This window comes from Papaver somniferum, chromosome 10 (assembly GCF_003573695.1).
Source record: "Papaver somniferum cultivar HN1 chromosome 10, ASM357369v1, whole genome shotgun sequence".
Lineage (NCBI taxonomy): Eukaryota > Viridiplantae > Streptophyta > Magnoliopsida > Ranunculales > Papaveraceae > Papaver > Papaver somniferum.
In genome coordinates this window covers 19,546,583-19,561,225 of record NC_039367.1, presented here as the reverse complement: position 1 = coordinate 19,561,225, position 14,643 = coordinate 19,546,583, and the positions used below count along the sequence as shown (strand labels likewise).

The 14,643-nt window shown below is 35.0% G+C and overlaps 1 protein-coding gene across 1 annotated transcript; it reads right to left on the bottom strand.

The window, feature by feature from the left end:
- Positions 1 to 2,136: 2,136 nt before the first annotated feature.
- Positions 2,137 to 3,099, bottom strand: LOC113317056. The gene has a single exon (XM_026565201.1). It carries the CDS (start codon positions 2,988 to 2,990, stop codon positions 2,385 to 2,387), a length of 606 nt encoding a protein of 201 aa, XP_026420986.1. The 5' UTR covers positions 2,991 to 3,099; the 3' UTR covers positions 2,137 to 2,384.
- Positions 3,100 to 14,643: the final 11,544 nt, after the last annotated feature.

Sequence of the window (14,643 nt, the reverse complement as noted above, 5' to 3'; positions counted from 1 at the left end):
TCTACATATGTAACTCCCAAAATTTACATAACTACAATTTACATAACTAAAATTAATCACCTCAAAATTCAATAAAAAACAATACAAATTCAATTATTGGTAACCATATTCACATACAACATGCAGAAAACCAATAATTAATCCAATAATTTATAACTACAATAATTTACAATAATTTAAAATTAATCCAATAATAAAATTAATCCAATAATTTACATAACTACAATTATTGATAACCATATTCACTAAAATTAATTACCAACAGACAACATGAAGAAAAACAATAAAAGGAAGCTCTCAATTGAAATAGGTTGATTGAAACAGATGAAGGGTGAGAACTATTTCCCACATAATCTACATAACCACGGATTTTTACAATACCCAAAAATTATAAATCAAATTTTTACAATACCACTGTGGAAGCTCTAATAAATTTTAGTGACTAGATTATAAATCAAATAAAAATTTACAATACCCACAAATCAAATTTTTACAATACCCACAAATAAATTTTTACAATACCACTGTGGAAGCTCTAATAAATCTAACTATTTTAAAAAAAAATTTAACCAAATTTACATAAGCATCAAATATGGTTTTTTTCACATACATATTAATCTCTAAAAAAACATAAAACACACATACCCAATTAAATTTAACCAATCATATTCATATTTGTTCGTTAAAACCAAATTTTAGATAAACTAATTTTAACAAATAAAACCCTAAATAAATTATACAACAATATGGATAAAACAAAAGAGATTAAGAAAAAAAAAACATACCTCTTTTGTAACCCGGGTTCATCAAGTATCTCGTTTTTTTCTTTTCTTTTACTGCTCGTTACTGTGATGTTTTTGTTTAGAAGCTGTGTTTTGTGGGCGGTAGAAACAAAGAGGAGGTAGAAAAGAAAAGAAGAAGAAGACGGAGAAGATTAGGGTAAAGGGAAAGTGAACACGTGGGCTATACGTGGTGGTTAGAGATTGTCCGGGCTTTAATGCCACACGTGCTAGATACGTGTGTTAATAGAAGTCCAACACTATACGTACGCCTGCCATGAGGCGTTGATTCCTTCATTCGCCTGAGTGAAACCAAGCGTTGATTATACGTACGCCTGAGAGAAGAGGAGGCGTTGATTATACGTACGCCCCACGTCAGGCGTTGATTATACTTACGCCTCAAAACAGGCGTTGATTATACGTTCGCCTGAAACAGGCGTTGATTATACGTACGCCTCAAAACAGGCGTTGATTATACGTTCGCCTGAAACAGGCGTTGATTATACGTCCGCCTCAAAACAGGCGTTGATTATACAAACGCTTCATTCAGGCGTTGATTATACGTTCGCCACACCAGGCGTAGATTATACAAACGCCCCTTCTCCGAGCATGAAATATATGTATGCCCCACAACAAGCGTATTCTTTACCAACGCCCCACAACCAGCGTTAACTATATCTCCGCCCGGCCCAAACGAAGATTATACCAACGCTCCACATGCAAGCGTGGATTATACATCCGCCCGACTAAATATACTCCACTGCCTTAACGTGACACTACAGACTAAACTCAAATTTGATCGTTTGTTTTGGTCTTTGATCTTTGGTTTTGATCGTACCACCGTGGACGCTCTAAGGACTAGGAGATCCCAACTCCAACAAGAAAACAGAAAACCAAATGAAAGCCAATAGCAATCAAGAATAATGCGTATTCTATTTGCAAATAACTCGCGCAAAGGAACCAGGACTTTGCATTCAGTACTCAGTAGTAGGTTTCAACTTTGGAAGGAAATCTGCCGCAAGCCTTCTCCAAACATGTGAGAGACTTGAACATTTCAAACTTCACCTTCAGCTTACAATTCCTAACTCTCCATGTATAACAGGGTTAGCATTATCAAGGTACTCAGAAACTATTTGACAATCAGCATAGTACGACTACGAACATGAATCAACAGATTCAACACCATACGAAAACCAACAACAACTCCCCGTAGTTCATAATAGGTGAATTTGCATACACTATTGCATCCAACATTCCTTTGGTTTTATAGATAATACATTTGCAAACCAAGACATGATATTGATAAGAGGCACTTTCATTCCTGTCACCACTAAATTCAAGTGCCTAACATTCAGAGTTCTCAACCATCGGAAGCATTCAATTCAATTCAAATTTGAATCCGAAACCCATTACACATTTTAATTACACAAACCAAATTGCATTATAATTTGTAAACAACATATAAACAGTTTTTCTTTCAAACTTCCCCAAAAAGAGATGCCAACCCCCAATTACATTTTCTGCAAAATTCTGCAGAAGTACATACATTCTCAAAGAGTAATTCATATAACCGGAAATCATACCTCAAATATGAAACTATACCCATTAAAACCCTTTTGCTCCAGCTTCTTGTACATCAGGAACTGCAGTTTTCCCAGCCATGGAGAGAACATATTTAGAAATTTCTCTAAATTTTGGTACACTTCTGAGGTCTACAATTGTTCCATCTTTTAATGTAATGATAATATCTCCCCATTCACCAATGAACCGAGGTACAACTTTAACATCTTTAATAACCTTATATGAGAAATCACTTCTGTCTTGTCCTGTTAAACCAGATATCACAGTAACTCTCAAATCTGTGAATCTGTATCTGAGAAAGAGAGCTCTAGATACTGCTGCTAAAGTTAATGGCAACCAAAACAGAGTAAAACCCAGGATCAGATTAGCTAATAAATCGCCGTAATGAGCTCCACCATCGAAAAATATTGATTCCTGATCATTGGGTTTTGATGATGGGGTTTTGAGTGTGGGTTTGTTTGCTGCTGATGAAGAAGATACATTGAGTTTTGTCAAAGGTCTACTAGTATTTACAGAGATGGGTTGTGAAGGAAAGTTAGTAGAGATAAGTTTGGATGAAGGATTGGTCGAGAAGTAAAGAGATTTTGAAGTTGCAGAAGGAGGTGAAAGAATGGGAGTCGAAGAAGCCATGTTTATCCGTTTAGAGGGAAATACATGGAAAAGGTTTTGTGGTTGAAGTATTAGTTTGTTTCTTTGCTCTCTCTCTAAATTGGTGATGTTAGGATGTGTGGCGTTTGAATGGCTACACTGCCTTCACAATTGTGATCGATGATTGTCCCATTTAACACGATTTGAGGCCCATGCTTTGCTTAAGAATACATCTGATTTTCACTTTCTAAATCTCGAAGAAGAAATCAATCGCAAAAATTAGTACAAAAAAGGTTTACACCGTGTTTGGAAACAAATCTATTTCTCCAGAAGCAAAAACATTTTGCTTCACAAAAAGTTAACTTTTCTGTTTCTAGAAGTCATTTTGAAATTATTTACCCAAACTAACTTCTGACCTTTTTGCTTACAGAAATCAAAAAACAACTTCTGGATGTGTATCAAAACGCACTATTACCCAAACTAATTTCATACTTTTTTTCCTCCAGAAATCAAAAAACAACTTCTACTATTTAGAAGAGTTTTTCGACTTTTAGAAGTTAAAAAACATAAGATTAATTTGGGTATAAGATTTTTGAACGACTTTTATAAACAAAAAAGTCAATTTTTCATAAAATAAAATATTTTTGGCCAATATTTTTGCTAGTGGCTTTTATTTATCAAAAATATTATATGAACAGCCGATTGACGGCTGAAAATAAAGACGATGCATATATGGCACCTATGTGTAGGAAGGCGATTTCTTTCTCTTTCCCTGTCACATAAATCAATTTGAAAATATTGCAGATTCTTATAAACTGTGTTGTATATCAAATGGTTGAGAACAGTTAAAATGTTAGATTATGAATATGGAAGCTTAATTTGTAATACAAAATTAGAACCTACTCAAAAAACGAGGGTTCCTATCTTCCAATCTTATAGAAAGAAGTTTAGGAGCAGAAAAAAACACCTGCAAACTCGAATGTATCATCAGTCAACTTCTTCCTCGCCTGATCCTATTTATCCGTGTTTCCTCGTATATATTGTTGCCATTATCACTCATACATGAAAATGAAATTGCTCATGCTTATCATGGCAATCAAACGTCGTCTACTTTTTTGTGCGAGAAGTGTTGGGCTTGTTATCATTCGGTTGCTTTGTATTCCCATCTCCATCTTATGAGCGAACATACATACGTGGATCTGGAAATCTTGGTAATTTTATGGGAATTTTGATCATTGATTCAATGACTTTTCAAAATGTTCTTCCCTGAGATTTTTTGTTTTCTGATTTTTTTTAAGCAACTCTTCCCTAAGATGTTAACATTAACAATTAATGGTCTTTGTTACACGGTTACACCCAATTTGTCACTAACATTTACTAGTTCTGCTCACAAAAAAAAAAAAAAAAAAAAAAAAAAAGAAAAAAGAAAAGAAAAGAAAAGAAAAAGAGAAATATTATAGGATTCAAATGTTTTTTTAACTGTTCATCTCAGGAATAAGAAATCTGTAACCAAATTCTATTTGATTTATATGGCGTGGCAAAGATAGAAAATCACCTCTTTCCTACATAGGTGCCATATCAGCAGTGCTGTTATTTAGTTGTTAATCAGCTGCTCATGTAGCAGAATCGTCTGTTTATGGAGAAGTAGAAGCACTATTTTCACAAGTATTTCAGAACGACTTCTAAAAATGAAAAAGTCAACATTTCGTAAAATATTTTTGGCCAGTATTTTTGCTAGTGGCTTCTGCTTATGCAGAAGCAAAAGCACTATTTTCACATAAAGTTAACTTTTTTGCTTTTAGAAGTCACTTTAAAATCATGTGCCAAATTAATATTTTGCTTTTTACTTTTAGAAGTCAAAAAGAAACTTCTTAAAGTATATCCAAACACTCAATAAAAGAATTTTATTGGTAGGCCAGCAAGGGAAAAACAAAGGTAACTCAGGATACTTGTGGCGATTCCTGTTTTTTTCTACTTTGGACAGAACCAATGACCAAATCATATAGCAAAATCCTGAAATTTGAAGGTTTTTACACGTGACAGCACATTAACTACACGACTAATCTTACATTCCCCAACTGATGTTCAGTCTCGCGACATAAGTTATGTTGCCGAGCGGCGAAGGTTGCGTGAACGAACTTGTGTCGCTTAAAGGCTAGGCTCAATGACTATCTTTGAATTCACTATAGATACTCACCTTTTCACCTATTTCAAATTATACCTTCTCTATAACTTTTCTAATCATACAAAAATTTCTTCCAAATTCAAATTTCTTGCAAAACTGGCAACAAGTTCGCAACAAAGGTCATCCAAACTTCTGGTAGAGTTTGTTGTCGAAACCATTTAATGGGTAACGATAAATCTATTTAAAGAAATTAATATATTTAACAAATGATGTTATCAAATTAAACTGCAACGATCGGTTTCAATCCTGGGAACAAACAGGAAAGCTCAGAAATCGTGATAGAGAGTCCAAAGACTAGCCTTACGGTGTCCCAAATTTCATATCGCATCCATATGATCCTACAAAAGAAAACATTAAATGATTAGACACACTTAACTAAAACGATAACCAAAAACAACTAAGATATTGAGGAGAAATTACCTAGGTCTCAAAAAAAATTAATTAGAAGCCCATGAATGCTTGTATTCAAAAAACACATTTCCCCTAGCAAGAGGAAGATCAGGAATCTTATCCCCTTTCTTATGACTTATTAACCTAAATTAATTGGAATGAGTGCCCATATTCTCAAGATTTAGCAGGCCTTTTCTTCTATTTTGCTTGCAATTGTTGTAGTTCTTTTGTTTTCTCTTTTCTCTTTATCTCTGCCGGTTGGTCACGAATTGCAAATCCAGGTAAGGGGACACATGTTATTTTATCCTAGTTTACCAGGGGGGCCGCATTAAGGATCGGAGGTTTAAAATTACATGGGGTTACTTACATGATCTTTTTACCTTTACTCCCAAGAAAAAGACAAGTACAAAATTAATACTTCAAAATTCAGCTAGAAATAACATAAATTCGGCTGTGTATTAACATATTTGACCAAGGAGAAAGTACAATTCAACTTATAAATTCAATCAAATGTCAGCATAGATAAATTATCTTCTAGTGACTAGCAAAATTTATACCAATCGAACATTGAACTTGAATCGTAAATAAAGTTCATCCAGTAATATTCAAAATCGATAAGAAAAACTCATGATTTCTTTTTTAACATGAAGAACGACATAAGATTCGGCTGCTAGAAAAAAAAAACGAACTTAGTATTGCTCTTCGTTAAATGAAGTTCAGCTAGGATTTTTAGTAACCAAATTTACATCTGCAACTACAAAATGAAGAACAATCCTAGGCTCAGATAGGGTTTTGAGTTTTGTTACTAACCGAATTTCACTGTCACAAAAATTACCCAGTTTTTTCATCGATTCAAACCTAATTTATTAATCTAAAACAAGAAAAAAAATGTAGATGTATTTGTCAGGAATACATTCGAGAATACATTTTGTGTTTTTGTTCTCAGTCTCCTTCTTCTTGACTCGATTCCTGACACAACTCCTTCAATCATCTATGGCACTTTAGATTATGCTGCAATTTGTTTATCTCTAGCGTAATTCTTCGTGCAGTTCATCTTGTGTTTGTGTTTAATCGACAATCATAATTTTGTGAATCACCGATTACAACGATGAAGAAATAATTAAAATCGTTGAAGGACGCAGGTTAAGTTCAACTGAAATGAAGAAAATGGTAAAATGATTTTAGTTGTGTTTATTCGACAATCAAAATTTAACAAATCTTTCTCACCTTCCATACTTAAGAGGATGTTATTACCAAGCTTCTTCCAGTTTAATTGGAAGAATTTTCCCACCAAACTTCTTCCGGGCCAATTGGAATATTGTTGAAGATGACAAAGCGGGGGTATAACAACCAAACCTAATAATTCATTCGGCAATCCGTATGGACTAAACTCCAATATAATTCTGAGAGCACCAACTTAAAATCAAGCTCAATCAAGAGATAGATCAAAGAGCTTTATCATTTTCTTAATACAATCAGCAAATCAAACAGATTGAAATTTGCGATCCTGATTGATATGAGAAATAACCTGGATGGTACCAAACACTAATGCCCAAGTGTCAATCAAGTTCTATCCAACAAACAAGGTCGCATTTATCAACTGATTGAACTACGCACAACCTGTGATATTTCAATTATACAAAAATATAATACGGAAAAGAAATAACACTGACACCAAAAGTTTTGTTAACGAGGAAACCGAAAATGCAGAAAAACCCTGGGACCTAGTCCATATTTGAATACCACATTGTATTAAGCCGCTACAGACTCTAGCCTACTACAAGTTAACTTCGGACTGCAATGTAGTTGAGCCATAACTAAGTCTCACACCGATTAAGGTACAGCCACGTTCCTTACGCCTTTAGAACCACGCCAGATTCGGCACACTTGATTCCCTTAGCTGATATCACCCGTAAATAAGAGTTGATAAGACCCAAAGTCGAAGACTTATAAACAAATTTGTCTCCCACGGATATGTCTATTCTTTATTCGGTTTTTATTCCGTCTTTTGATAAATCAAGGTGAACATGAACCAATTGATAATCTGGTATTATACTCCTGAAGAGGAGCCGAGAAATATCAACCACCTCACAATAACCCAACTGATTAACATGAAAAGTTATTGCGGAATCACAAGAGTCTGAGACGAAGAACTGTTGTGATTACTTTTTATATCTTACCTATCGGAGATAAATCTCGAGTAATCTTAGAGAAGAAAAAACTCAATAGATAGAACAAGTAAGATCAGAACACGTAACTACAGAGAAAATAGTTGGATCTGGATTCACGAATCCCAATGAAGTCTTCAAGTTGTTAGCCTATAATGGTTTTAGAAAAAACCTAGGTTAAAGGAGAATCTACTTTGGTACGCAACTAGGAACACAAAGAAGTCCGGGGATTAGGTTTTCCCATTTCTAGAGTTCTCCCTTATATAGTATTTCAAATCAGGGTTGCTTTCAATCAAATTAAAGCTAAGATAGCTTAGTAACAAAGCATTCAATATTCACCGTTAGATGAAAACCTGATTTAAGATTCAAGCTAAATCTGCTTAAAAATAAAGCAATCAATCTCCACCGTTAGATGGTCTTAGCTTGTGACACACAAATGAAATATACCTTCATTTACATATGGGTTACGTACCTAAACGTGTCAATTGAGTTGGCTCAATAACCGTTAACCTAAGTTAACCATATAAACACTTTTGTCTTAGCCACATTCGTCTAACACTTCTAGATCAAATAGAAGATCAATCAATCATGAAAGATAATTAAATGAATCTAATTGTGTTTAAAATAGAGTTGTTCAATTGTTTACTATCTCATAGAAATATATATGAACAAATTGAATCGAAATCGGTTTGATTCGTAATCGTACAAAATACTAATACAAGAATCAATTCATGACATTAAGCCACGGTTTGCAAAGATTGCATTCCTTAGATCATAAAATATATTAGTTCATGAGTATGAGAATTATACATGACAGATTCTAGAACTTTACCACTGTATTCGCCAACCAGGTACGCGAACATCAAACATTAGTCCCGGACCCAACTCAGGTAAAACAGTTCGCGTACCAGGTATGCAAACAAGGTTCCCGGACCTTCTCGGGTAAAACCGTTTGCATACTAGGTACGCAAACAAGGTTCCCCGATCTGAATCATTACAAAATAGTTCGAGTACTTGGTATGCATACCGTGTTGTATCCAGACATAGGTAAAAGTTCCAAACTTTCATTTCAATCATTGAAACATCCTTAGAAGATGACAATGGTTGTCTCACACAAACCATTAGCTTCAAGTAATTTTCAAGTGATCTAATGATCAATACGAAGCTTCCCAGGTTAACATCAAATGACTGTCTCAAAATCATATTAGATCTTCAAAGTAATTTTCACATGATCATCTTTTGACTTATATTTAGTTTCCAGCAATAAATTTTTTCCAACTAAACTTGTCAAGAATACGATGAACATAGCTAAAGCAAAAAGCTTCCAACACATATTTCAAGAAATAGATAAGCGATATAAACTCAGCTCGAAATATCAAATGCGTATAATGTAAAAGTTGAAAAAGCGGGGGTCTAACAACCACACCCAATATTTGCTTAGGCAATCTGTATGGACTAACTCCAATATAATTCTAAGAGAATCAACTAGACAGTCATACTCAATCAAGGAAAATGTATCCAAGAGTTATACCTCAATTTCTCAAATCAATCTGCAATCAAAAAGATAGAAATCTGTGAGCCGGATTAATAAGAGAAATAACTTGGATAGTACCAAAGACTAATATCCAAGCATCAATCAATTTCAATCAACAATCAAAGGTTGGATTCACCAATTGATTGAACTACGCATAACCTGTGATATTTCAATTATATAAAAATATAATGCGGAAAAGAAATAACATAGACACAAGAAATTTTGTTAACGAGGAAATCGCAAATACAGAAAAACCTCGGGACCTAGTCCAGATTTGAACACCACACTGTATTAAGCCGCTACAGACTCTAGCCTACTACAAGTTAACTTCGGACTGGAATGTAATTAAGCCCTAACCAATCTCCCATTGATTAAGGTACAGTCGCGTTCCTTATGCCTAGGAATCCCGGCAGGACTCTACGCACTTGATTCCCTTAGATGATCCCACCCACAACCAAGAGTTGCTACGACCCAAAGTCGAAGACTTGATAAACACATCTGTCTCACACTGAAAAGTCTATTGAATAGATAAATCTGTCTCCCACAGAAATACCTACGAGTTTTTGTTTCGTCTTTTGATAAATCAAGGTGAACAGGAACCAATGGATTTGCCGGACTTATATACCTGAAGGAAAACCTAATAATATCAATCACCTCACAATAATCTTAATCGTATGGTAGCGAAACAAGATATTGTGGAATCACAAAGAATGAGACGAAGATCTTTGTGACTACTTTTTATCTTACCCATCAGAGATTAAATCTCGAGCAAATCTTAGAAAAGATAGTACTCAATACGATAGAACAGAGTAAAATCAGAACACGCAACTACAGAGAAAATAGTTGGGTCTGCTTCAGAATCCCAATGAAATCTTTAAATCGTTAACCTATAATGGTTTCAGGAAAAACCTAGGTTAAAGGAGAATCGACTCTAGTCGCAACTAGTATAACACAGGAGGTGTCGGGATTAGGTTTCCCAGTTGCTAGAGTTCTCCCTTATATAGTCTTCAAATCATGGTTTGCAATCAATGTTACCTTGGTAACAAAGCATTCAATATTCACCGTTAGATGAAAACCTGATTAGAGTCAAGCTAATATATTTCAACCGTTAGATTGACTTAGCTTGCTACATACAAATGAAATGTTCCTTCATTTAGATATAGGTAACCTTACCTAAACGTGTACACTTGGTCGGATCAATAATAGTTAACCGAAGTTAGCCATATGAACTGTTAGAGCATTGCTCGGTCGAACTCGCATGCGTTGCTATCTCAACCATGTTTGTCAATGTTAATGATCAAAACTATAATCCTGATTTCTGGTCTATTATAGCTAAGTTTCGGACTAGGATAGAAAGTGTATTTGAGATCAAGGACTTCATGGCGATTCATCATACAAGTGAAAGAACTACTCAAGGAACCGGTGGAACTTCTCGACAAAAATGTATGTGAAAACTTGAACTTATCTATCACTCAAAGGTCTATATACTCTATCTCCTACTCTTTGAGACAAGAAGTCGCTATATATATAGACTTTTATTATACACATTTGGTTTTCCGAGCCGAGTATACCTCGCATATTTATATCTCGAAATATGGGTTGATAAGTGATTCGCTTTAACCAAGTTTATCTTTACCATGTGACGAAAGTCATAATATGTTTCAATCAACTTAAAAATTGCTTTGACGAGAAATGGTGTAACAACTATATGACGTCCTCTAAGAATGTTTCAATGATTGAAATGAGAGTTTAGGTTAAATAACCAATGGTGGACATAAGCATTGTTGTGGAAACACTTTATGTATAAGTCCCATTCCTTGAACCAAAGTTTGCTAACTTTTTTGATCAAGAGAACCGGAAGAATGGCGTGAGACAAATCCGCGAACTCAGTCCACGAACTGCCGAAGTTCTCAGACCCGAGAATTTCTGCTGGAGTTGACAAACTATTTGCGTGAAACTAAGTCTGCGAACTCAGTCCGCGAACCCAGTCCGCTAACCGGCGAAGTTCTCATCCCCGAGAATTTCTGCTGGAGTTTGTAAACTCTGCCCGGTAACTTAAGTCTGCGTACATAGTCTGTGAACTTGAGAAGGTTATATATCTGAAGCTGATTTCTGAACTTAAACTTAAAAAGACTAAGGAATGCAGTTTGCAAACCATGGTTATAAAAGTTCATGAACCGATTCGAGTGAATCAAATCATCTTTGCTTCAATTGTGTCTTGTGTAGTACATGAGATTTCCTTGCAATTGAACCACTCTCTAACTAGTTCATTTGAAATCATTTGAACTAGTTATGGTGAAGAAGAACGTGGTTGATTTGGAATGCTCATATGGCTAACCATTTGGTTAACTATTGTTGAACCAACAAGTGCATACGTTTGGGTACGGGTAACAAACCTAGAAGCGTGCATTGTAAAGTGTGTGCAACAAGCTAAGTTTTAGATCTAACGGTTGAGAAATATTAGCTTGAATCTAAATCAGGTTTTCATCTAACGGTGGATATTGATTGCCTTGTTACTAAGGTAACTTAAATGCAAACCCTGATTTGAAAGACTATATATGGGGAACTCTAGTATCTGTGCAACACTAATCCCCACACCTCATGTGTGATACTAGTTTTCATACTAGAGTCGGTTCTCCTTTAACCTTTGGTTTTCTTCTTCTAAAACCATGTTAATGACTTAAAGACTTCGTTGGGATTGTGAAGCCAGATAGACACTACTTTTATCATAGCTGTGCGATCTGATCTTTCATCTTTTATCGTACGAGTACAATCAGATTGATTGGCTTGAGATTAATATCTCCGATAGGAAAGATGTAAAAAGTAATCACAAACATCTTCGTCTCATTGTTTGTGATTCCGCTATCTTGTTTCGCTACCATACGATTAAGATTGTTGTGAGGTGATTGATAACTCTAGGTTTTTCTTCGGGAATATAAGACTGGATTATCAATTGGTTCCTGTTCACCTTGATTATTATCAAATGAAGGAACAAAACTTTTAGGGTTTATCCGTGGGAGACAGATTGATCCTTTGATAGACTTTTATGTGTGAGATAAATTTGTTTATTGTCAAGTCTTCGAATTTGGGTCGTAGCAAATCTTAGTTGTGGGTGAGATCAGCTAAGGGAATCAAGTGCGCAGTATCCTGCTGGGATCAGAGGCGTAGGGAGTACAACTTTACCTTGGATCAGTGGGAAACTGATTGGGGTTCAACTACAGTCCAGTCCGAAGTTAGCTTGGAGTAGGCTAGTGTCTGTAGCGGCTTAATACAATGTGTGTTCAATCTGGACTACGTCCCGGGGTTTTTCTGCATTTGAGGTTTCCTCGTTAACAAAATTTTTGGTGTCTGTGTTATTTCTATTTCCGCATTATATTTGTTTATATAATTGAAATAATACAAGTTGTGCGTTTGAATCAATCAATTGGAAATCCGACCTTTGGTTGTTGATTGATATTGATTGATCCTTGGATATTGGTCTTTGGTACCATCCAAGTTATTCCTTGTATTTGATTAGAAGTCGCAGATTTTGCTTGAGTAAATCAAATCAAGAAGAGAGATATAAACTCGTTGATATACTTTTAATTGATTGAGTCTTGTTGATTCTCTTAAAAGTATATTCGAGTTTGTCCATACAGATTGCTAGGAGAAATATTGGGTGGTCTTGTTAGACCCCCACTTTTTCAATTGGTATCAGAGCAGACAAACACGTTCAAGACCTTACAAGTCTGTGTTTGTAGCGATCTGACTATATGGATAGTAGTGCTATCTCAATAAATGCACCACCAGATCCAGGGATTTTAGAATTCTCTTCCATGACTTATTTAATAAAATATATAGAAGAAATTCTATCTAAACCTCCACCAGGTTTAAAATCCCTTGAAGTGTTTTCAGGGCTTGAAAAGAAGCTTGAGAGCTTATCTCTTGATGTTGAGTTATACCTCCAGAAAGATAAAGAATCTCTTGACAGGATAAATCAAGTTATGATGAATAATATTCATGTTGAGGTTGATATTGATTTACTAATCAGTGAGAACAATGCTCCTCCTCTGCGTAATCCAATTAGTTGTGATAAACTAAACGAATTACAAGAGGATTTTAAATCTCAGTCATCTGAGTGTATCATCCCAAATCATGAATTGATTCGTTGCTCAATTCCTGATACTTCCTATCAAGATAGTAGTATTGTCTTCTTTTATGAAGAATCTAGGACGCTTCTTTTTATCAAAAGAGTTTCCCTTCGCAATACTAAAAACTATCTGCAGAAACTGTTTTTTATAAGTTGGAAAACAAGAAATCAGAAACACAAATCTTTTTGGGTTCTCTTGAAGTTCTTTGATAGACTTATAAAAACATTTCCTTGGGTGTTTCTCAACACTACAAGATTTAAGAGTTTTTGGAAAGAAACTCTTTCTTGGTGCGATGGTGAGCAAGACATTTTTCACCTCAACACAACTTGTTTGTGTTGAAAGTGCATCCTCACCAAGAAATTCCCTGCTATGTATACGGTAAGGGAAGCACAACAACTGGTGCGCACAGATTATATTCGGTAAGGCTGTAGAATTCAATTGGACTTTTCTAAAAAGGTATGTCTATAAAATCGAACAAGTTTTATGTTTTTATTACTTGTTTGAGTACTTATAATGATCCATGTACCTTGATTATCGTTCATTTCTACCTAACTTGATTTGTGTTTAAGGTTCTTAAATGTTTAGGTTTGAAAACATTAGTTCGGGATGTTTGGACTTCATGGTACACATACCAAGTATGCATAACATCTTTTAAAACCAAAATCCAGGGGTTTAAGTTCGCAAACCCCGTCTGCATACTGCTCCAGGATATGAAAATTTGTTTGCAAACCCGTATGCATACTTGACGTCGATATTCGGTAAACTTGTTTTGGTCGTAACTTCTTCGTCCGAACTCGGATTGACCTCATCTTTATGAACTCTCTTACGATTTGAATTCTCTTTAAAATGGAGATGAGAAACCTTGAATTTGAATGAGTTAAGATTGGTATTTATCGTGTCTCTTGTTTTTGAGTATTTTCCTCCGTTTCGTTGCACTTGTTCCACTTCTCTTGAACTTGGGCACTTGGATTATTGGAGTATTACTATTCTAAGATAATTTGTAGATTTTACAAGAATGTTGTTGGTGAATCACAAAGAAGGAAGTTCAAGAATGGAAAGTAGTACGCAGTGCTATGGAATTCTTGAATGTTCACAATCATCCTTTGTGAACTATGGTGCACGGTCGTTAATGACTTTGTATATTCTTTTTTGTTAAGAAAGTCTTTTTATACTCCTTTGGTAGCTATATACTCCTTTGGTAGCTATTATTGGTGAAAATCCATGCGAAAAAGATTGATTTTACCCTGTAAGGACAAATCATCTTGTATGTGCATTACGAATTTGTCTT

Excerpts from the sequence above, each read along its gene's own strand:
- LOC113317056 (XM_026565201.1), bottom strand. The coding sequence starts at position 2,990 with ATGGCTTCTTCGACTCCCATTCTTTCACCTCCTTCTGCAACTTCAAAA.